This window comes from Magnolia sinica, chromosome 17, assembly GCF_029962835.1.
Source record: "Magnolia sinica isolate HGM2019 chromosome 17, MsV1, whole genome shotgun sequence".
Lineage (NCBI taxonomy): Eukaryota > Viridiplantae > Streptophyta > Magnoliopsida > Magnoliales > Magnoliaceae > Magnolia > Magnolia sinica.
This window is the reverse complement of record NC_080589.1, coordinates 62,940,579-62,964,133: the sequence shown is the minus strand read 5'-3', so window position 1 is coordinate 62,964,133 and position 23,555 is coordinate 62,940,579. Positions and strand designations below refer to the sequence as shown.

At 37.0% G+C, this 23,555-nt stretch overlaps 1 protein-coding gene and 1 long non-coding RNA gene across 2 annotated transcripts in view; both read right to left on the bottom strand.

Moving 5' to 3' along the window:
• Positions 1-1,795: 1,795 nt before the first annotated feature.
• Positions 1,796-23,555, bottom strand: part of LOC131231675 (1-aminocyclopropane-1-carboxylate oxidase homolog 1-like) — a 70,365-nt gene continuing 48,605 nt past the window's right edge. Inside the window, exon 3 of the mRNA XM_058227959.1 lies at positions 1,796-2,511. Coding sequence (XP_058083942.1) covers positions 2,260-2,511 — 252 coding nt within the window. The 3' untranslated portion in view covers positions 1,796-2,259. The remainder of the gene's footprint in view (positions 2,512-23,555) is intronic.
• Positions 11,290-11,784, bottom strand: LOC131231677 (uncharacterized). The gene is made up of 2 exons (XR_009164507.1): positions 11,742-11,784; positions 11,290-11,466 (listed from the first exon to the last, which is right to left on the bottom strand). It is a non-coding gene; the product is annotated as an uncharacterized LOC131231677 (long non-coding RNA).

The window sequence follows — 23,555 nt, the reverse complement described above, 5'->3', positions numbered from 1 at the left end:
AAGCATACCCCTATCAAGAATTCTAAGAAAGAAAGGCCCAACTGTAATGGCCCATTTCATCTCTACATCGTGATCGTGTGATCAAGAGAAGGTTGTCTTTTGCTTGTCATATGGACGCATGTCAATTTGATTATAGCCAGAATAGGTGTCCATGGAAGCGAGGAGTTTATGCCCTGTTGTATTGTCGACTAGTTGGTCGATTCTTGGGAGAGGAAAACTATTCTTGGGACATGCATTATTTAGGTCTGTGTAGTCGATGCATACCCGTTATTCTCCATTCGACTTTTTTACTAGCACGGCATTTGTGATATAGTTATAGGATAGTGAATTTCTTCAATGAATCCATCTTCAAGGAGCTTACCAACCTCTTCTCCAATGATGGCATATCGCTCCGATTCGAAGGCCCATCGCTTCTGCCTCACTGGTCGGTGGTCGAGATTAACATCCAGCATGTGAAACTAGACTCCTGGTTTGATGCTGAGCATATCATGGTGGGACCACGCGAAGACATTGGCATGTCGTTTTAGTAAACCGATGATCTGCTTTTGCTGGCCTAGGGTTAATAACAAACTGACCTGAACCATACAGGATGGGTCCGCTTCGTTAAGGGGGATGGTCACCAGGTCTTACACGGGAAATCCTCTCTCAGGGGATTCTTCGTGAGGGTCGAGGGAGGTGATAGTCATTGCATGTTGTCGATCTTGAACCCTTAATGCTGTTAAGTGGCACTGTCAAGCTTCGTGCTGAACTCCTCTAACTTGACTGACCTCATGCTCGGTTAGAAATTTCATTGCTAGATGATATGTAGATATCACCGTTCTCATGATATTGAGGGATGGTCATCCCAGGATGACGTCGTAAACTAAGGAACAGTCGACTATAAAAAAAGTCAACCATCACCGTCGTCTGGTCGAAACCTTCTCTCATAGTCACGGGTAGTAATATGCTCCCTTCTGAGATTTCTTTCTCTCCAGCGAATTCAAGCACGGGAGTTCAGACTGAGCACAACCGAGATCTTTCAATCTCCATTTTGTCAAAGGCCAGGGCGTAGAGGATATCGACCGAGCTGTCAATGTCCACCAAGATCCGGTGTACCTTAATTCTTTAAAAAAAAAAAATGGTCACCTTCTTAACTTTAAGGAACAAAGGTTATCCGGAATGATCTCACTACATTTCAACAATAGAGGACCAGCCAAGAGCGCATATCATACTAAAAAGGAGACATTCCCACCATCCACCAACTATCCCAGGTTTTCTCTCAACGGAGGGAAAGCTACGGACCAAACTCTTCCCAAAAAGAGAAAAGAGGAGCAGCGTAAACCCTATCAGCAGGGCTGGTAACATCGGCTTTATATTTTACGCTTAAATCTCTAATAATATCAGCAAACTACAAGTCTACCGAAGCTCATGATCTCATGTAGTTTATGTGTACACCACCAAATGTACAGTGTCCCGCATGGGCATCAGATCCGAGCACTCCATAATGTTGGTCAACATGGCCTAGAGATCAGGCTGGTTCATTCATCACATGGCCCACAATGTTTGAAATCGGTGGACAGCTTAGATAAACTTGTTCAAAGCGTTTTGGTCCATCTTTCTTTTCTTTTCTTTCTTTCTTTTTAAATTTATGGCATACCAGGAGCTGGCCTGCCTTATTTTTGTGCTGTGTCACCGACTTGATGGATGGCTTGGATCTCAGGCACGTGTGCTATCCAGGGACATGTGGTGGCGTGTAGATGAGATGGCTGTTCACGCATAGGTTACACCATACTAGCAAATGTAGAACCAGCAAATATGAAAATTAGAGTCTATGATATTTTGCACCATTCAGAAAGAGTCTATAATATTTTTCACCATTCAGAAATTAATGGTGGTGATTTTTCAATCCTAAATATGGCATTGTCATATGGCAATCCAGACCATCCAAATAGCCGACCAACTGCAGATGAAGCACAACCAAATACTTATTCGGAGAAGATAATAATGACAATCTGAGTTTACCCTTTGAATTTAGACCGCCTGTTGGACTCGTTATTTTACTATTAACCATTGATTCGAGTCCAACGGGTTGCCATTAATTGGATGGTTAGAATTGGTTGATCACCTGAATTTATAGATATTCTCCACCTATAGTGGGACCTACATTTTGAATTTGTCTTGATTGGTGTGCATCAGTGTCACACGTGAGAATGACGCACCACCATTTTCAATAGGGTGCAGAACTATCATAGGACTGTAAAACATGGACGTAGGCATCTTTCACAGCTTGAAATGGTCGAGAGCAGACTTCCCGTCAAGTCCTTTTGCTAGATAGTAAGTTTTGTAGTCTAGGACCGTAGTTTCCCTGTATTTCGGTGGATTCTCTTCTGACACCAACTCCTTGATTGGGCCATACACTTTGGTGGATGGATGGAGATGTGTGGTGAAGAAACATGCCACGGATATCCATGGGCCCACACGGTTAGCCAGCACCCTGTGCTCGACGCTTTTCAGCTTGTCGTTGGAAATAAGCTGCATCGACACAAGAAAAGAACCAATGAAATATGGGGAAGCCGTAAGGATGGTATCCATCTCTTCTGATAAAATATAGTACGTGATAAATTGATCGAGTCCATCCATCTACTGGGGCATAGCACGGATGACTTATGTTGTTGAAAAAAGAAAAGAAAAAAGACAATCCTATACATTGGTTGGACGGCAGGCAAAGAGACGGTAGAAAATAAGAAATTGTTAACGGCCAAAATATTCAGTGGAGTGATTTGAATAAAAGGTGGCCGAGAGGATAGTGTGACAAGTTGGATTTTTCAAAAATACAATGCTTACAAGAGGGCCAAGTAGATGGATCGTTCCCATTGATATATGGACGCGGATTGGCTACTCCCCCTGCAACCAACTAATGGCTGGTGGTCGGTGCTCTGTGGGCCCCACTATGATGTATGTTTTTCATCCATGCCGTCCATCTATTTTTCTAGATAATTTTAGTGCATGAGACAAAAAAATAAGTTATATCCCAAACTTAAGTGGAACACATCAGGAAACAGTGTTGAATAAACGTTGACCATTAAAAACTTTTTGGAGCCCATAAAGGTTTTGGATCAAGCTGATCATTGTTCTTTCCCTTCATCTAGGTCTGTATGACCTAATTAATATATTGGATGTCAAATAAACAGTGAGCCTTTAGGGGATTTTAATGGTGGATATGCAATTACTATTGTTTTTATGTGGTGTGGTCCAACTTAGATTTATATCCCTCTGATTTTTGGACTCCCTAAAATGATCTGTAAAATGGATGAACGGCATGGATGAAACACATACATCATGGTGGGGCCCACAGAGCACCGACCGCTAGCCATTGGTTGGTGGCAGGAGTAGCCAATCCGTTTCCAATTTTTATCAGGTCGTAGCATGAGCTGGAGAAAGTGATGGATAAGGTGGATTTACAAGGGACATCTCAGCGGGCCCTACGTGAGCAGGGGGTGCAGGCAACTATCGTCCATCATAGATGATCACTCCACAACACCAATTGTCGATTTTGAAAATGGTAGCAGCTGATCCTCTTAACATACGGCGTGAGAGTACTTCGATCTTGACCATCTAAGTTGGTTGTCTCATTATAGAGGGAGAATGTCTGTAAGAATATACTGATAAAGCAATCCTAACCATTAATTTTGTGTCAATCAAATGGAAGGTTAAAAGTAACAAAGTGAGTTGTTCAAATATGAAGAGAAACCCATATGGTTAACATTATCTTCTCCATGTAAAATTTCTGTTATACTCCATTAAGGTCAACAACAAGAGACCAATTTTTAAGTGATCCCAATGAAAGTATATATGACTATAGCCCAGTCAACTATAAGTGTATATATATTAGGTAGTACTATCCAAAGTAGCCGGATTTGATTGAATGGTAGACCGACGTGACAGATGAGTATAAGAAAAATGTGTGGAAGTTGTTTGGTAAGTCCTGACCCATCTAACAATGTGTGCCCTGCCATCCAGTCAAATCCCACCAAGCAGAGTCTACCATTTTAGGTGAGATTACTTCACGTGTTATGGCTCAAGATCAGCAGCATGTATTTACCCATTGGTCCCATGTGCTGACATTGTGGAGTGAGGGGAGCTGGCTATCCTTTGGATGTATTGCCATAGTAGGCCATTCTAAGAAACTCATGTGGGACTTAATCTATATGCAGAATAGGCCCACGGATCTGTCTGTGCATGGGACATGGCGATCAGGGGTTTAGATAGTGTACCTAGATGAGACGCCACCATGGAAGCCGGATAAGAATACCAGAATATCTGTAGAGCTTAGGATCTTCCTCTCCTTCACACCCTTTCTGCAATTCACAAGATGGGACTCAAATTTCTACCATGGTGTAGGATCGGGGACCCAGCTCTCTTTTATAGAGATTATGGAGGGGGAGTTTGAAACCCATCAAAACACCCTCTCCCATGCTCCACATTGTTGTGTCCTAGTTCGACTCAAACTGCTGTTTGCGTAAACAGCCATAGCATTCCAGCCCTAATACGCACTGCTGCGCAATCAGAATTGTGCAGTGAATCACATGAAGTGGGGTCCACTGGTCTACTCAATCATCCAGTCCAACTGAATGATAATCTAGACCATTGATCAGTAAGGCCCACTAAATAGAGTTCTTACATTCTCCCACTTGGGCCTCATTAAGCAGCGTCAATGATAGTCATATAGAATAATTTTGAAAACAAGTTTTGATCTTTTAAGAAAATATCTAAATGGTTAACCAATGAAATAGTTGGACAGTATGAGTAAAGCTATTCAATCTGGTCCATCAAGACAGTTAGTATTGAAACGCGGTAATCATCACAACATTTAATTTAGGCAAAGTGAGTCTAAGCGCAATCACGAGTACTTTCAATCTTAACGACATAGATCAGGAACTAGGAAATATATGGTATAAGGATTATACATTTTAGTGTGATGATATGTGCCTATCCTTAAGAGGTCCTGAAGCTTTTACATGTCTCCAACGAGACACGACTGTAGTTCTACTTACTCAAAATTTGCGCATATATATAGAGAAGCAGAAATAAATCTTTATATCAAAATCATCCAAACAAACTGTATAAAACGAGATCTCTAAGTGTCTGTGAAAATCAAAATACGCTCAACTCCCACTAACTGAAAGCATCTGTGGGATCAATGACTCCCATGGATGTTACATGCTCCTAAGATGGCATGATAGGGAGCCCTTTAGTGAGCGTATCTGCAATCATTTGCTTAGTGCCGATGAATTCCACAGACACTTGATGATTCTAAACCCTTTCCTTTATAACAAGATACTTGATGTCGATATGCCTCGACCTTGACGAATGCTTGTTGTTACTAGAGAAGGAAATAGCAGCCGAATTATCGTAAAATATTCTCAAAGGTTTCGGGATATGCTCCAGTACCTACAAACCTGAGAAGAAACTCTGTAACCATAGTGCTGGATTAGATGCCTCATGGCAGGCAATAAATTCAGCTTCCATAGTGGATGAGGCTGTGGTAGATTATTTCACACTTTTCCATAACACATCTCCTCACACCATCATGAAGATGTATCCTGAAGTAGACTTCTTAGTATCAACGCAGCCTACAAAGTCTGCATCTGAATATCCGATCAACTCCAACTAATCAAACCTTTTATATGTGAGTCTGAAATCTTTGTTCTCTAAAGATACCGTAATACTTTCTCCGCAGCTATCCAATGTTGCATTCCTAGATTAGATAAATATCTTCCCAACATTTCAGTGATAAAGGCAATGTCCGGTCGCGCACAGACTTGAGCATACATGATGATCCCAACTACTGATGCGTACGAAAATTCTTTCATTTGATTATTTTCTAAATCATTCTTTGGACACTGAAATAGACCAACTTTGTCACCCTTCACAATGGGCGACTTTTCTGAAGCACAATTTTGCATGCCATACCTTTCGAGTACCCTAGTAATATAGGCCCTCCGTGACAAGCTGAGCAGTTCAAGTGTTCTCTCACGACAAATCTTAATGCCTATGACATAAGAAGCTTCACCAAGGTCTTTCATTTCAAACCTTTGAGATAAGAATTTCTTAGTGTCGCTCAACATTTTGGTATCACTGCTAGCCAACAGAATGTCATCAACATACAGAATCATCATAACGAATTTACTTCCACTGGTTTTAATGTAGATGCATTCAACTACAGTGTTTTCTATAAAGTCATATGAGGAAATTACTTCATGAAACTTAAGGTGCCACTGTCGCAAAGCCTGTTTCAACCCATAGATGGACTTCTTAAGTTCGCAAACCAAATGTTCTAAGTTAGTAGTTACAAAACCATGGGGCTGCAACATATACACATTCTCATTTAGATCCCCATTGAGAAATGCAGTCTTTACATCCATCTGATGTAACTCTAAATTCATATGAGCTGCAAGAGCTATTATGATCCTGAATGAGTCTCTACGCCAAAATCGCTGATTTGCGACGGACGAAATCCGTCGTAAAACCAAATAAACGACGGACTTCGTCCGTCGCGTGGTCCGTCGCTGTTTACTGGGTCATTTTTTTCCCTCGACGGATAAAATTCGTCGTCTAATCTGCAACGGACAAGGTCCGTCGTACCATAGCGACGGATAAAATCCGTCGTAAAAAATAAAAAGTCCGTCGATGATATTCAAAAAATTAGCCGTCACTAAAAGCATTAGCGACGGATAAGGTCCGTCGCTAATATCAGTAAGCGACGGACCTTAAATCGGTCGTTGATTTTCAACGGTCAGAAATTAGCGACGGATAATATCCGTCGCTAATATGAGTAAGCGACGGACCTCGAATCCGTCGTTGATTTGAAATGTTCAGAAATTAGCGACGGATTTGGTCCGTCGCTAAAATATCTGTAAATTAAAAAAATTATCAATAAATTATTATTTTTATTTTTTTAATCTTGCACCTGATAGTCATTCAAAAAATAATTCACACTATTGTTTGATAAGAATCCTATTCACAAAATTGGTAATAACTCAATTCAATAAAAGAGGAAACGACCCAAGTGGCCCACTCTAAAAATTGACTTTCCCTCCTAACTAAACACTTTTCCCCCTAAACTAGGACCCATACAAAAGAAATTACCCGGAACTTCAACTGATGGCTATGCCTTGCCTTGAATTGGCTACTTAACTTCTCTTGTTCAACCTTCTTTTGAGCCCTTCCTACATATATTACAAACAACCAGATTCAATCCAAGAAAAGCTTAGTTTAGTCAACCCTTCATGTATTACAAATAACCAGTTCAAATCCATGAAAAGTGAATAGTTTAATCAACTGAAACCAATTAACAAAATAAAATATTAGAATTTGGGTGCTTGGGTATTGCCCTTGCTTGTCCTAAGCACGGCACAAGCTAGAGCTTTGAAGGGACCATCATCGTGTATAGGCTTATCCACACCGTCCATCCATTTTTCCATATCATGTTAAGATATAAGCTCAAAAGGGGCAAGTTCAAGGCCCAAGCAGGTACATTGTTGAAACTTTCCTAAGGCCCATCGATGTTTATTTGCCATCCAACCTCTTTACAAGGTTTTTGTAAATGAAAGAAAAACAAAAATATCACCATTGAAACTTTTGTAAGGCCCATCGTAACGTTTATTTGCCATCCAACTTATAAGGTCATGTGGACCTAGATGAAATAAAACAAAAATATCAATTTATTTCTAAACCTCTTTAACATAATGTTCTTACTCATGCCTTAGTGGTAGACTCACTCACCGGAGTTTCAACACGAGTACCCATTGTGGTGAAATCTCACACTCGTGTGAGTGCAGGGTACACACTACTGTGGTTTGAGTGTATGGGTACATGTGAGGTATGTGCAAGGAAAAGGAAAAGAAGAAAAACAAAAACCTATTTGAATATGTAGACATGACATAGGTTTTGAATCCTTGGTTGATGTGCTTTGTAAATCTTAGCACTGCCCCGAAAAAGAAAAAGGAAATAACAAACTACAATGCTATTGAACCTTCAAACCTCTTAATTTAATGGACACAGGCAAATGTTCATCATTCATTTAGAGGTTTGAATTAATTCGAGTGGAAATCAGTTTGAAATCTAGTGAACCTCTAATTTGTGTTGGAATGCATTTGAATATCTGATTTTATTATTTTTTTTTTTTCAATGGCAAATTTTGTTAGTAACATATTTGAATGAATTTGAAATAAGGTACTTAAAGAGCTGTTTATTTTTTTCAATTACACTGCATATACTTATAAATGGACCATCTTTGTTTCTTACCATTGTTTGCTTGATGTAAGAATTTTGGCCTCCAAAACTATGTGAATCCTTCCCTCTAAAATAGAGAATTCATGGATTTCTATACTGATAAAAATTGTAGAGCCCACAGTGATGAATATGTCATATCCATGGCATCCATTTTGTACTGCCAGCTCATTTCAGTGCATAAGAATATATATATATATATATATATATATATATATATATATATATATATAGAGAGAGAGAGAGAGAGAGAGAGAGAGAGAGAGAGAGAGAGAGAGAGAGATCTAAAGCTCAAGTGGATCACACCAAATGAAATAATGGTTCTAACAGACTTCAACAGTTGAAAGCCAAAACCTTTCTGAGGCCCACATGATGTTTATTTGTCATATAATTTGTTCATAAGGTTATACTAACATGGATATATAGAGAAAATAGGACCCAACCAAACAACTTTCATAACTCTCTAAGAGGTACTTTTTAGAGAGATTTTCTTAATCTATATAAAGAGAATGATTACAATCCTTACAACTATATACAATATCTTTTGCCATTTTAAATTTTAGATTACAATTGTGCTAGATTACGTGAGATGGAGAGATTATCAATTGAAGAATCTTGGCCATCTTACCATGTGAAGAGTCCTTATATATTGAAGACTCTTTACCACCAATTATAAGGTCGTGATATGATTTCTAAACCCTGTAAAAGAAAATAAAGCAAACAGATGATAGACACACAAAACAGTAAACAAAACTTGTGAAAGAATTAAATACATTAGCAGCAACTCATAGTGCCCATCTTCAAATATCAAAATTAGGGAAATCAACATGTATTTTCTCATAGTGCTATCCTTAAACTGAAAACCATCTCAGCACCAAATCTCACCATTTGCAATAGTTTATCTTTATTAACAGCATCACCAAAAGGACAAGTGTAAATGGAAGTACTTGAGTTTGTAAAACCAACTTGTATTAAAAGGTGCAAAAATACCCCAAGCATGGATTTCAAATGTTGGGAAAAGGAAAGGTGGATCCCTTATCATTTTCCTTGTGCATGCATAGAATGTTAGTGTGATTGATCATCACACACACACACAATGCCTATCCTGTGGAGGGGTGTAGGATCTAACTCGTTCAAATGGGTTGGGAGGAGGATCCAACTCGTTCAAATGGGGATCCAACAATGGACAGGAGGTGCCCCAAAAATCATCCTATGTCGAGTTTGTGGGCTGAGTTACCAGCCTGGGATAACAGCAAACGTCGTATATGACAGACTTGTTTTGCTAATTCCATACATGGCCAATGCAGGCACGTGTGGATGTGCAGCAGATGATAAGATTGTAGCCGCTCATTTGTCCATCTGATGGTAGCCTGGATGTTCTTGATGTGTGGGAATCATTGGTACGTGTGGGAATTAGCAAAATAAGATGAAAGCATGACTGGAAACTAAGAAAAACATGGCTATCAGCAGTTTTAATTTGTTATAGGAATTTATATAACTCACAGGAATCAGTTGACTTCCCCCCTAGGGAAGATCTTCGAGAGCTGTCCAATCCACCGGTCATTGATTGCCTCCTCAACAACCTTGCATTGGCTGCCTTCCCATCATTAATATTACTTTTGCTGTAGATAGGAGAACATGTTTCCAATGGATCCTGACGATTCCTGTAAATCAACAGGTTACTATTTTAGACCCACCATGCTAGATTGGACACATACTTCTGCTAAGCCCACAAACAGCTCCACATTATAGATAGGCCCCACCATGCTAGATCGGCATGGTGAGCCACACGATCGGAACCATGCATTGTTAAAAACAGAAGTGCGCTCCAGTGACACCGGTACAACGGTAAAGTTATGGTAGTACCAGGGAGATATGAGGCCCACATGATGTATGCAGGAAATCCAACCTGTCCATCAGATGCGTGAGTTTGTAAAACCAACTCGTATTAAAAGGTGCAAAAATACCCCAAGCAAGTATGGATTTCAAATGTTGGGAAAAGGAAAGGTGGATCCCTTATCATTTTCCTTGTTCAAGTATCTTGCACTCCTGTTTCTACAAGGATCCACCTATCATAGCTTCAATACAACTGGAAAATTGCAGCAACTTTAAGGAATATACAACCACATCTTAAAAAAAAAAAAAAAAAAAAAAAAAAAAAAGGCTGAAGACACAATTATTTAGAGTTTTGGATACATGAGATTTTGGCACAAGGCCATCTAGAGTGCTGTCCGATCATATCAACAGTCTACATTCCTGAACCCTATGACCCACTGAAACCTCATGGCACTCTATTCAACGAGGCATTATCTAATACCTTGGGGTGTTATTCTGAAATTTTATTATTTGAAAAAAGAGAGATTATGTAAATAAGAGAAAATTTGAAACTGGATACTAGCTAATTCGAATATGAAGCAAGTCCAGCATCTCCATCTGGAACATACATCATTGAACTTTTAGACATGCTGTTATGGAAGACACTCCTAGTTTTAGACAATAAAAACAAGAAATGATGAAACAAATATTTTCAACTTTCAAGAAATTCAAAACATTCCAAGAAAAAAAAGAAGAAGAAAAGAATGCAATTCAAGAAATGATGAAACATCCTGTAAATTAAAAACAAAAAGGGGCAGGAACAGAAACTCACTAGCTGAAATCATCTGAAACCTTGCATGTCTAGGAATCGAGCTCAAAACCCCACTCATAGTTTCATCACCCCCAAAAAAAAGCATTCCTGTTCTCAGCAAATAGGCCACAGTTGAAATCAGAGCGAGATGTTATGGACATGATCTTGCCTCCAAATGCATGAGAGGTTGTCATGTTGTGACCCCAACAATCAATCAGAGAGATGTTCATGTAATTCCCTTTGGTTGGGAATCTTAGATCACATAGATGGTGGTCCTCAACACTAATTTCTCTGTAAGAAGACACTTCCACCATATGTTAAGGGACACCCATATAACAATCTGTCTTGTCTATTTTATCAGCTTATATATATATATATATATATATATATGAGAGAGAGAGAGAGATAAATAAATAAACAACATTCAAATATAAAATACAACCAACAACATAATGCTAACATGGAATGAAATGTGTAAGATCTCACTTGACCGGATTGTCAACTACAACCTCACTAACAGCTCGAGCCACTCCTCATCCTGAAAAAGCACTAGCCCCAAATATGTAAACCTGCAACCACTCCGCTGATTCATACTATGCATCAGTCCTATACAAAAAATCGGCCAAGTTTTGCATTGACTTGGCCAATCCACCGGGCCATGAAAACTTAGCCAAGTCAATATTTGTCTTATAAAATTGGTTAATAAGAACCATTTTTTTTTTAGGTGAACACCTTTTCTTTACTTCTACAATAGTCACTAGAGGCAATGACAAGTACTCAAGAGGACGAAACTGTCAAGTGGTGTTGAGAAAAAACTTGTCAAGGATAAAACCGCAGTACTCACCTTAGTCAAGACCTGCCTCATGCCTTCTGTTGTTCAAAATCCCTTGCTGCAGAATTCCATTGCCAATGCCACTAAGAAAAAAAAAAAGGAAAGAACAAATCAACTTATAAAAATATTTACACCAAGATTTGACTGTCCATTCAATATAATGCCTTATATCTAGAACTAAGCTGAATTCCATTGCCAATGCCACAAAGAACCATTTGCCAACATGCTAACTATTATAAAAGAATTCAAAGAAGGTACAAAGTGAAAATCACAAAAAACAATGGGAAATAGAAAAATGAGAAATCTTGGTATGGAAACAAGATATTCAAACAATCAGTTCTACCGAATGAGAAATTGCAAAATCTGTCTTCTTCGACAGATATCAGCAGAGCACCAAATACCATTCTAAAATATAAGATTATTATAGAGAGAGCCACCAATCAACACAATTTCAAACTTCATTTATTTAATCAAAATACCGATATATAGAGAATGACTTAGAAACGGTGTATAAGGTGGAAAAATAACATCCTACCATATAATCACATGTAAGATGGAGCCATCCATTGTAGTATCCAAATCAAATTTCAAAATTCAAACAGAACATTTTCCAACATAAGCTGGCAACTGTTAAAGTTAAAATACATTTTCCAAGAAAAATCAGAAATTCTTATTGGGGATTGGATGAAATGATGCTTGGTTCTAATTGAGTACCTGTAATAAACTTCTCCTGCATTGGAGTCTGTTGCTAGTCTAATTATTGATTCCACAAGATAGTCATCAACGTTAGAAGTATTTATATATACTCGTGATGAAAAAGAATGGGTTCATTTAAGATAATACTAGAAAGGAGTCATCTTCAAAGTAACATAGGCACAAAAACATGTTAACTGTACCAGACAATTAAACCTGTCACTGTTGGAAAATCCGACATGGTGCTATATATGACTATGTGATAGTGTTGAAACATATATTATTGTTATGCTGATGCTGATGCATATAGAAAACCTATCATCATCCAAGGAAGGTGAAATCAGTACATCAGGGAACAAAACAACCTCGTTTTCTTGGAGATAATTGTGTAAAACTCGTATCATGAGTAAAACTGGAGTGTGCAACATTCTTTGAGTGATTAGATTTGTAGAAGCAACACTTTCATGGAAGAAACTCAGATGCCCAAAAACAAATTCCAAAACCATTAATTAGGCGGTTTTTAGAAGCACATGTGAATTGAATTACAACCATTGTTTCAAGTGGAGAAGATGAAAGTTATTAATGTTTCCCAGTAACGTGAAATAACGAAGAACTATCCATTGCATTGGTCCCTTACGTCACAGGATGTGATATTTCTTTCACAGAAAAATAACACAACAATACCCTCATCTTGAGGCGTTCAGTTTTTGCTCACATGTGGATACCACCATTATGTATAAAAGGTATCCAATCTGTCCAGAAGGGTCACTCCATACTTCCACTTCAATTAGAGTTGAAGGGCTTCTTCCTCATTACAAACACTACTAAAAATTATTAGTTTTTGACATTTCCCATTTGACTGAACAACACACTTCCAACTTGATTCTCTTGGGCACAATCCAAATGAACTATATATTTTTTAAATATTGTTAATATATACGATTCTTCTATAGATACAATGAGTTGCACCATACACAACCTAAAAATGGTTATCTTTCAATGAAAATTTAATGAAATTTTATTGAGAAAACAGAGGAAAGGAAGCAATGAGGGAATGTAGACAATATACAATGGAGAGGCTAAATGTTCCAACCTAATTTCCAAGAATCAAGATTTCTATCTAAGATCAGTGCAGCAACAGCTGACTGAATGGTGCTTCATATAGATTTACATCCAGAACCTGTATGTATCTTTCAATTTCAATGAACAAACTATCAAATCCCGACATCAGGACAAAAACCAACTTCCAAAACTCTATGAAGCACTCGATCAAACAACTGGTGTGTACCATTGCTTTGAAAAACAACCAAAACCAACGTTTCATATTGCCAAAAAAAATAGAGAAAAAAACTCTGATATATTTATGCATGTATTTCCTCTGATTTTTTCAATGCTGCTCAACAAGAAACAACAAAACCAAGTGTATGAATCTTCCCATCATTAGTAGTATGGTTAAAGAAGTTACTGAAGAAAAGACCCTACCAGGTGCATGCACCCAATTTTCTTCTTGAAAATTACATGGACCAGGAAAGTTACGGTGCATTTGAAAGTACAACCACCAAAAAATCTTTCCGGGTGCTTGCTGGCAATGTCCTAAAAACTCAAAGAAACAAATGATGAGTGTTCCCAAACTGAAGGGGTTCTAACTCCAACAATCAACCCCCCTATGGAGAAATATGAAATACGTAGAGAAGTAAATGAAAGGGTGCACTAGCTACAACAAAAAAATTCCCAATAAATTACAAAAATACCTAAACCGATCCTCCTATTGCTGCATAATCCTAACCGCTCACTGACGCCAGAATCTCCACGACGATTCCTACCAAAATCAAATCAACCAGACGAGAATTAGATCTCCAGGTCCCTAAAACCCTCTCTATACTGTTCACAACAAAAACCTTAAATCCAGCTCCAAAAACCAGTTCTGACCCTAAGAAAAACCACAAAAACTGAAAAATCCCTCAAAATAAGGACCAGATCATAGCGCCAACCGCTCCAAGCTTGCAAACTCTGATCGTTGAAAGATTGATTGGATGAAAGGCTCGAGAATCATCGTTCTTGTTGTAGGTAGATGTAATGAGAGAGAGAGAGAGAGCAGATTTGGGATTTGGGGTTTTTTTTGGGTGCGGCTCTGTTTTTGAGCGCGCGCCCAAATTTAGGCCGGCGTCTGGTATGGCTCCGTGGGCCCCAACATGGTGCGTGTCAAAAATCTACCCCATCAGTCAGATGCACCATCCCATGGTGGGCCCAGGGATTTAAAATAAAATCAATCAATGACTCGTATGAGCCACACCACATACAAAAGTTGAGAGGGGTTACCCTCCATTAAAACAGTCATAATCATTTGTTGGGCCCATCGAGATGTGGTTCACAAATCCAGCCCATCCATTATGTGTGTCCCACTTGGATAAGGGGTCAGACCAAGTTTCAGATGCATCCAAATTTCAGGTGGGTCCCACCAAGTGCTTTTATATGTTTTAAGCATGTCTTCAATGATTTTAGATGGTATGGCCCACCTGAGTTCCATATACGATTGATTTTTGGGATATCCCATAACTTAAAAGGGACCCATCAAATGGATGGTGTTGATGTTTGACACATGTCATAGTGGGGCCCACACAACTTGACCTCATGGGGATGGCATGGATTAAACACAAAGGTCAAGCTGTGTGGGCCTCACCATGACATATGTCAAACATCAACATCGTGCATTTGATGGGCCCCCTTTAAATTATGGGATATCCAAAAAATCAGCCATATACGGAACTTGGGTGGGCCATACCATCTAAAATCATGTGAAGAAATGCCTAAAACATATAAAAGCACTCGGTGGGGCCACCTGAAATTTTTATGCATATGAAACTTGGTCTGACTCCTCATCCAAGTGGGGCACACATGATGGATGGGCTAGATTTGTGAACCACATCTCGGTGGGCCTAAAAAATGAGTATGAATATTTTAATGGAGGGTAACCCCTCTCAACTTTTGTATGTGGTGTGGCCCAAAAAAGTCACAGATTGACTTGATTTTTAAGCCTTAGGCCCACCAAGGAATGGTGCATCTGATTGATGGGGTAGATGTGGGCCCACTTTGATTTATATATTGTATATCCATATGATCCATTTATTTTGCCAACTCATTGTTGGATATGAGCCCAAAAATGAAACATATTCAAAGATCTGGTGGACTACACCACATGAAAGCAATAGTGATTGGTTATCCATTTTTAAAATCGTCGTAAGGTCAATTGTATTGTTTATTTGACATCCAGTCTATTTATTAGGTCATACGGGCCTAGATGAAAGGGAAAAACAAAAATCATCTCGATCCAAAACTTTTATGGCCTCCAAAATGTTTTAAACGATTGACGCTCATTCAACACTGTTTCCTATAATGTGGTCTATTTCATATTAGGATATGCCTCATTTTTTGTCTCATGCCATAAAATGATCTTTAAAAATCGATGGATGGCATAGATTAAACACATACATCATGGTGGGGCCCGCAGAGCACTAACCACCAATCATTGGATGGTGTCATGGGGAGTAGCCAATCTATTGCCCTTATTTGTAATGTGGTCCATTTAATCTTTCGATATGATTATTTTTTGAAAAATTTCTAAAATGATCTCGAAAAATGGATGAACGAGGTGGGTTGATCCCGAATTTTCAATAAAATTTTCTCAATAATTTCAAAATGCTGATTTTTTTCATCAAAAGCATCATTTTGTTTTCAAAATTTTTCTCAAACGTTGTTAAAAATTTTCAACTTCTCAATATTCTTTTTCATGTGATATTACAAATCATTTAAATATATTACTTTTTAATTATAAAATAAAAATAAAAATCACTCATATAATATAAAAACTATATATATATTCAGAATATCAAAAAGATATAAATGAAAAGAAAACACAAACATCAGCTTGATCCAAAACTTCTATGAATGTTATTTTTAATGGCGGACGTTCAATCCCCACTTTGTAGTCCAATTAAGCCTTGGACCCGCCCTATTTTTTAGTTAATATCTTAAAATGATCCGATAAAGGCGTTGAACGATATGGAGAAAGTCAATCCATGACTTGGGTGGGCCAAGAGCTTAAAAATAAAGTCAATCCATGACTTAGGTGGGCTACACCACATAATATAGTGGAGAGGGGTTTCCTTAAAACATTCATAATCATATATCATATATTGGGCCTGCCTAAATGTGATTCACATATCCAACCCACTCATTATGTGTGTCCCACTTGGATAAGGGGTCAGACCAAGTTTTAGCCTCATCCAAAACTCATGTGCGCCCCACTAAGTGCTTTTATATTTTTTAAGGTGTCTTGACATGGTTTTAGATGGTATGGCCCACCTGAGTTTCGTTTACGGATGATTTTTGAGATATCTCATAACCTAAAGGAGACACATTAAATGCATGGTGTTGATGTTCGACACACATCATGATGGGGCCCACAAAACTTATTAACATCAATTCTTAGGTTCTCGCAGGGTTAATAAGTTGGGTCACAATTTTGACAACAATATTTAGCCCATTTTACGTCTAGCCCATTCACTCTATTTTACTGATTAATACCCTCAATTTAACTAGTTACTCACCCCAATCAGGCTAACTACATGTGAGAAAGACAATGGGCATACAAGATTAATCAACAATTTAAGTGAAATTTGATTTAAACATATGAAGTTATTCACTCTTCAAGCTGGACTAATTCGATTATCTGAAAATGGTTAAATGTTCAATTAGTGGATGTGCCTAATAATTTATTAATTTTTTTCACAGATAAATTTTAATTTCCATTTAAAAATAACATTTTTTTCAAAATGTATATATATATTTTTACTCTTAATTTTTCTTTGAAAACTTATAACAAAATATCATTTTTATTATAAAATATTTCAAAAATAATAATATACAAATTCTTAATTTTTATTTTCAAAATCTCTAAAAATTTCACAAATTTTATTTATTTTTCCTCAAAAGCATCATGTTGTTTTCAACTTTTCAATTTTTTAAAAAATATATATATTTTTTCAAAATCTTAGTGCTTTTATAAATAACTTTTTCTTTTAATTTCGAATGTTGAACATTTTTAATTAATTTTCAAAATCACAAAATTATTCAACTTATTTATTTTTTGTTTCAAAATGTTTGTTTTTTGATAAAGTATCAATTTTTTAATATCATTTTATTTTATTTTTCACTCAAATTTTATTTTGAGTGAAAATAAAATAAAATTTCATATTTAAATTTAATTTTCAATTTCAAACTCTCATTTTCTTTTTTAAAATATTTTCATTTTTCAACATTGTGAAAATTTTCACATTTTTAAAAATATTTTTAATTTTCTTTTTTAGGATATTATTTTTTTCTCAAAATCAAATGCTTTTTTTTTTTCTTTCAAATTTATCAATTTTATTCAAAATTCTTTTTTCTTCCCACAAAATAGATTTTTATTAAATTACGATTTTTATTTTTTCAAAATCTATTCTTTTTCTCAAACATTATTAAATTTTTTTGACTTCTCAATATTCTTTTTCATGTTATATTACAAACCATTTAAATATTAATTTTAAATTAAAAAATAAAAATAAAAATTCCACTCAATTGATATAAAAATAGAATAAATTTTCTTTTTGCATTCAATCAATTGTTAAAAAGTAATCTTAGATACAAATATGTACAATTAAACCACCGAAATTCTATTAAAAAACAATTATTAGACTATAAAAAAACTTAATTTTCCATATTCTTAAAAAAATGAAAAATATTAATGTCAAGGCAAAAGCCCTTTTACGACGGACCATGATCCGTCGCAAAAGCAACTGAAAAGCGCGCCATTTGGTGTTTTGGGCGGGAGTTTAGGGCGGTCACAAAGGCGAATTTTGCGACGGATTTCGACCGTCGCCTATTAACGACGGACCAAAATCCGTCGTAAATACGTCGTAAATCAGATTTTAGCGACGGGTTTTGGTCCGTCGCTAAATTTAGCGACGTTCAAACTACGGATTTTCGACAAACACGGGGTTAGCGACGGACTTTTTCTGTTAGCAACGGATGAAATCCGTCGTTAAACCAAGAGATTTTAACGACGGAAGAAGTCCATCGCAAAAGTACGTCGCAAATTGGCCAATTTGGCGTAGTCTCCTTAAAGTCAATGCCCTCATGTTAGTTAAAACCCTTAACAATAAGTCGGCCTTTATACTTTTCGACATTACCTTTGGAGTCCCTTTTGGTTTTAAATATCCATTTAGAACCAATCGGCCTTATTCTAATAGGTAACTCTACAAGATCTTATACTTTATTATCCTGCATGGATTTCAACTCATCTTTCATGTTATCAAACCAACGAGAAGGATCAGCACTTTGTTTGACTTGTGTAAAAGATTTAGGATCCTTTTCCACTCCTACGTCAAAGTCGTGCTCCTATAAGTATACGATGTAATTGTCTTAATTTACAGGCTCTCTCTCTTTCAGATCTTCTCAATGGTTCAACTGGTTGGGTTTGATCTTGATTTTCCTCATCAGTGGTTTGTATATGAGATTCTACATGGTGGTCTGTAATGATTACAGAATTGACTGCAGCAGTAATATCCACGTGATCTAGATTGACTATGAGTGGAGTTACAGTCCTTTGTTCCTCAAATACAAAATTTCTTATGTTCGTAGTCCCACTGTTTTCAGTGTCCACAATAAATCGAACATTCTCAGTCTCAACAATCCTGATAGAGTGAGAAGGACAGTAGAATCGATAGCCTTTTGATCTTTCTGGGTATCCAATGAAGAAGCAACTTACGATTCTAGGATTAAGCTTCTTTTTATGTAGGTTATAAACTTTGGCCTCAGCAAGACAACCCCAAACATGTAGTATCGGAGACTTGGTTTTCTCTCATTCCACAACTCAAAAGGAGTTTAGCTTACTACTTTGCTGGAAAATCTGTTTAGTATATGAATTGTGGTTTTAATTGCATCACCCCACAGAGATTGTAGCAATGTCGAATTACTGACCATGCTTCGCACCATATCCATAAGGGTGCGATTGTGTCTCTCAGCCACTCCATTCTACTCTGGAGTACTAGGCATAGTGTACTAAGTAACAATGTCACAATCCTACAGGTATTTAGCGAATGGATCTGGATTGTGTCCTGATTCGTTATATTTGTCATAATATTCACCACCACGGTCAAATCTGACAACTTTAATTCTCTTATCAAGTTGATTTTCAACTTTGGCCTTATAGATTTTAAAAGCATCCAGGGCATCTGATTTCTCATTAATAAGGTATAGGTACCCGAAGCGAGAGTAGTCATCTATAAAGGTAATAAAATATTTGTCTCCACTCTATGATGTTGTAGGGAATGGTCCACAAATGTCTGTAATTATTACATCTAATATACCTACACTCCTTGTTGCACATTTCTTTCTAGTTCTAGTCTGTTTCCCTTTTATGTAATCAATGCATACTTTATAGTCAGAGAAGTCTAGAGAATGCAAAATTCATTCTCGCACAAGCCTGTCTAATCTCTCACAAGATATGTGGCATTGCCACCTGTGCCACAACATGGAGAAATTCTTATAGTCTAGTCTTCGCTTGGATCCTACTTTATTTCCATACAAGTCATTACTATTATAGACGTGTGAGGCAATCAAGTCTTGCTAGCATAGGTTGTAAGTGCTATAGTTTATAGCCCCTTTTTGTTGATAAATTTGTGGTGCTAAAGACACTGTTATGAAGCTTGCATTTGTGAAGAACAATGCTCTACTCAAGATCAGCTTTGATTGACAAGCACTGCTCACATGTCAAGATCTCAAGAAGCTTTCAAGTTCAACCTCAAGATCTCAAGAAGCTTTCAAGTTTGAGCTCCATCAAGACTTCAAGCTTTATTACTTTCAAAGGTCTCTCGTCTCTAGTTTTCAATGTCCTTACTTCACTATTGAGGTATGACTGACCTTAGGTTGACCTTTAAAGTAGGCCATTCTGGATACATAATTCATATGTTTTATATAAGTGAGTTTAGGCTGTTCTAAGACTAGTCCTGGACCTTGTTCGACTAGTCCTAGCATTACTTCGACCTGTCTAAGAATTTCCTGAATCAGTCGTAAGTTTGTTGTAAAATTCGGATATTTTCTGTTAGGCTTCGACTAGTCTTATGAACAGTGTCGACAACTTCTTCGATCAGTCGTAGACCTACGACTCAAAGTACAACGTTGAAATTCGGCTAGCTTCGACTAGTCATGAGTAACCTACGACCAGTCGTAGACTACCTACGACTAGTCGTGAAACTGCCAGATCTTATCGCGCCTAAATTTTCAAATATCTGTTGGTTCTACAACCAGTCGTAGAGTTCTTTAGACTAGTCAAAGTCGTGATTTGCTTACCTATAAATAGAACACGAATCTCAGAATAAAACATGAAATTCAAGCTAATTTAATTCGGCCTTCTGAGAGATAAGTCTGTGCTCCATTTTAAGCTAAGTATGCATATTTAATATTCTCTTTCTTTAGCTTTTCTAATTTGATTTTGTTCCTATATTCCAATCATATTTGAAAAGTGGAATTGCTGTATTCCATCTTCTTGGAATCAAAATCAAATAGAGCTACGCCCAATTTGGTATAATTTAAAATCTGTTAGAACCTAAAACTATTATAAAGTGAGTATTAGACATTGAACTTTGACATTCAAATCTCCACTCCGACTTGGTTCTTCTGGGCTGCTACAACGAAGGAGAAATTCAGGTATTTTACGTTTATATAATTTACTTTCATTTGATTTTCTTTTGGGATTTGCTAGAAAAATCTTATTGTATTGGTTATCTGAGGAGAGCCAGGAAAACTTAGAAAGAGGGTTTTTTTAATTGTGTAAGCCCACAGAGAAAAACACAATTGTGAAGGTTTTGGGTGAACCTGGAAAACGTATCTTTGATAGTGAACACTCATATCCCCTGTGTGAGTATATTAGGAGTGGAGTAGCGCTGTGTGGCTGTTGTTGAACAGTTGGTGTACACATAGGCGAACCACTATAATTCTTTGTCTTGTGGTTTGAATGCTTGCTTAAGTTTTATATATCTTTTCATTCAGATTTGTGGAATGTATGTGTGGATGTGAATGTTGTAAAATTTACATTTCAAGCACAGTGGGAATGTTGTAATAATTTAGTTTTAAATTCTTGCAATTTATTTCAATTCTTTGCTATTTATTTATTCCTCTCCGGTTTGAGTTTTTGATGCAAAGGAAGTTCTAGAAATAAAGTTGTCCTACCATAAACCCTTGGTTTTTATGGTGTAAGGTTGTCCTTAGAACTGAATTCGTATCAACCTCTCAATTCTTGTTTAGTGAGGTTACTTTTATTTCATCATTGTGATTTGATTTAGTTTATTTGGCTATCTATCTTTCTTTATTCCGCTGTTAAAGTTTTATTTTGGCATCGTCCTATTCACCCCCCCCCCCCCTCTAGGACGTATAGCTAGGCCATTTCAAGTGGTATCAGAGCTTAATAGCTCGCTCTTATTACTTTTTATTTGGATTTATTTCCTGAGCTAATGATCTAAGCTATTTAAAAAGATATCAAATTTTAATAGCCTATCAGTCACTAGGCCTCCACCCTTTGATGGCTCCAATTATGCCTATTGGAAAGCCAGGATGAAGATCTTCCTCAAATCAATGGATGAGAGTGTGTGGCAAGCCACAGTGACTGAATGGAACCTACCTACCACTGAAGTGACTGGTATCGATGGTTCAAAATCAATGAGAGTAACACCATATTTCTCATGGACCACCCTTCAAAAAAATGAGAGTAGTGCCAATACAAAAGCACTAAATGCAATTACTTACGCACTATCACCGGATGAGTTCAAAAGAATCATATCCTGTGATACTGAAAAGCAAGCCTGGGATATATTAGAAATGACACACGAAGGGACTACCATTGTCAAAAAATCTAAAGTCCAACTCCTCACAACCAAATTTGAAGAAATTCATATGGAGGAAAATGAAATGTTTATGGACTTTTACACAAGATTAATGACATTGTAAACTCAATGTGGGGTCTTGGCGATAAAATCCCAGAAAGTAAAGTGTGTGCAAAGATACCACGCTCACTTCCTAAACGGTTCAACTCTAAGGTAACCGCGATCCAGGAACTTCGTGATACGGACAATATGAGGGTAGAAGAACTAGTTGGTTCTTTACAAACCTATGAGTTAAACTTTAAAGCTCCTAAAAGTAAATCTATCACTCTTAAATCTTCTAAAGATAACTCTGATTCTGAAGATGATATGACTCTTTTAGCGAAAATGTTTTACAAGATTTTCAAGAGTAAAAAGAGGGTTAATTTTCAAAAATCAAATGACAAGATTAGATCAAAACCTAAATCTAAAACTTGGAAGTCTTTGAAAGATAGTCAATGTTAAAACTGCCAAGAATATGGGCATTTAGGAAATAAGTGTCCTAAAAAGGACAAATCCAAAAAGAAGGGTATGTTGGCTACTTGGGATGAATCATCTGATTCTGAAGCTTCTTCTAAATCAGAAGATTCTTAAACCGAGTCGGGCAGTGAAGTTAAAGCCCTTGTGACTCTAGCCAAATTCACTTTTTCAGATCATGATGATTCAACTAGCGAAGAAAATCTGAATACTGATTATGAAAATGAAGATGATCTTCAAGATGCTTACAATGCCTTATACAAGGAAAGTTGTAAAATTGTTGTCAAACTTAAACTTCAAAAAGAAAAGCTTTTTAAACTCAAAGAATGTTTTGAATATCTTGTTTTAGAAAAATCTCAAATTTCAGATTATTTTGAAAAATCAAAATGTGATTTAGAATTCAAAACCCCCCTGATTGAAAATCTGAAATATGAAAATGAGAGACTTAAAAATGAAGTATCTTCTCTTCTGAGTTTAAAGGATACATGGAGGTATGCCCAAGGAGATCCAAAGTTAGAAAAACTTTTATCTGGATCTAGAAAATGTGGCGACAGATCCGGGATGGGCTACGATAAAAATGTTCTTGCTAAACAAAAGAATACTCCTCCTAAGTTTGTGAAAGGAGAGTCCTTTAACTCAAAAGGGAAAAATACTAGTCAAGGTTTTTCTAAAAATACAAAAGCTTTTCAAAAACCTAAAAGCA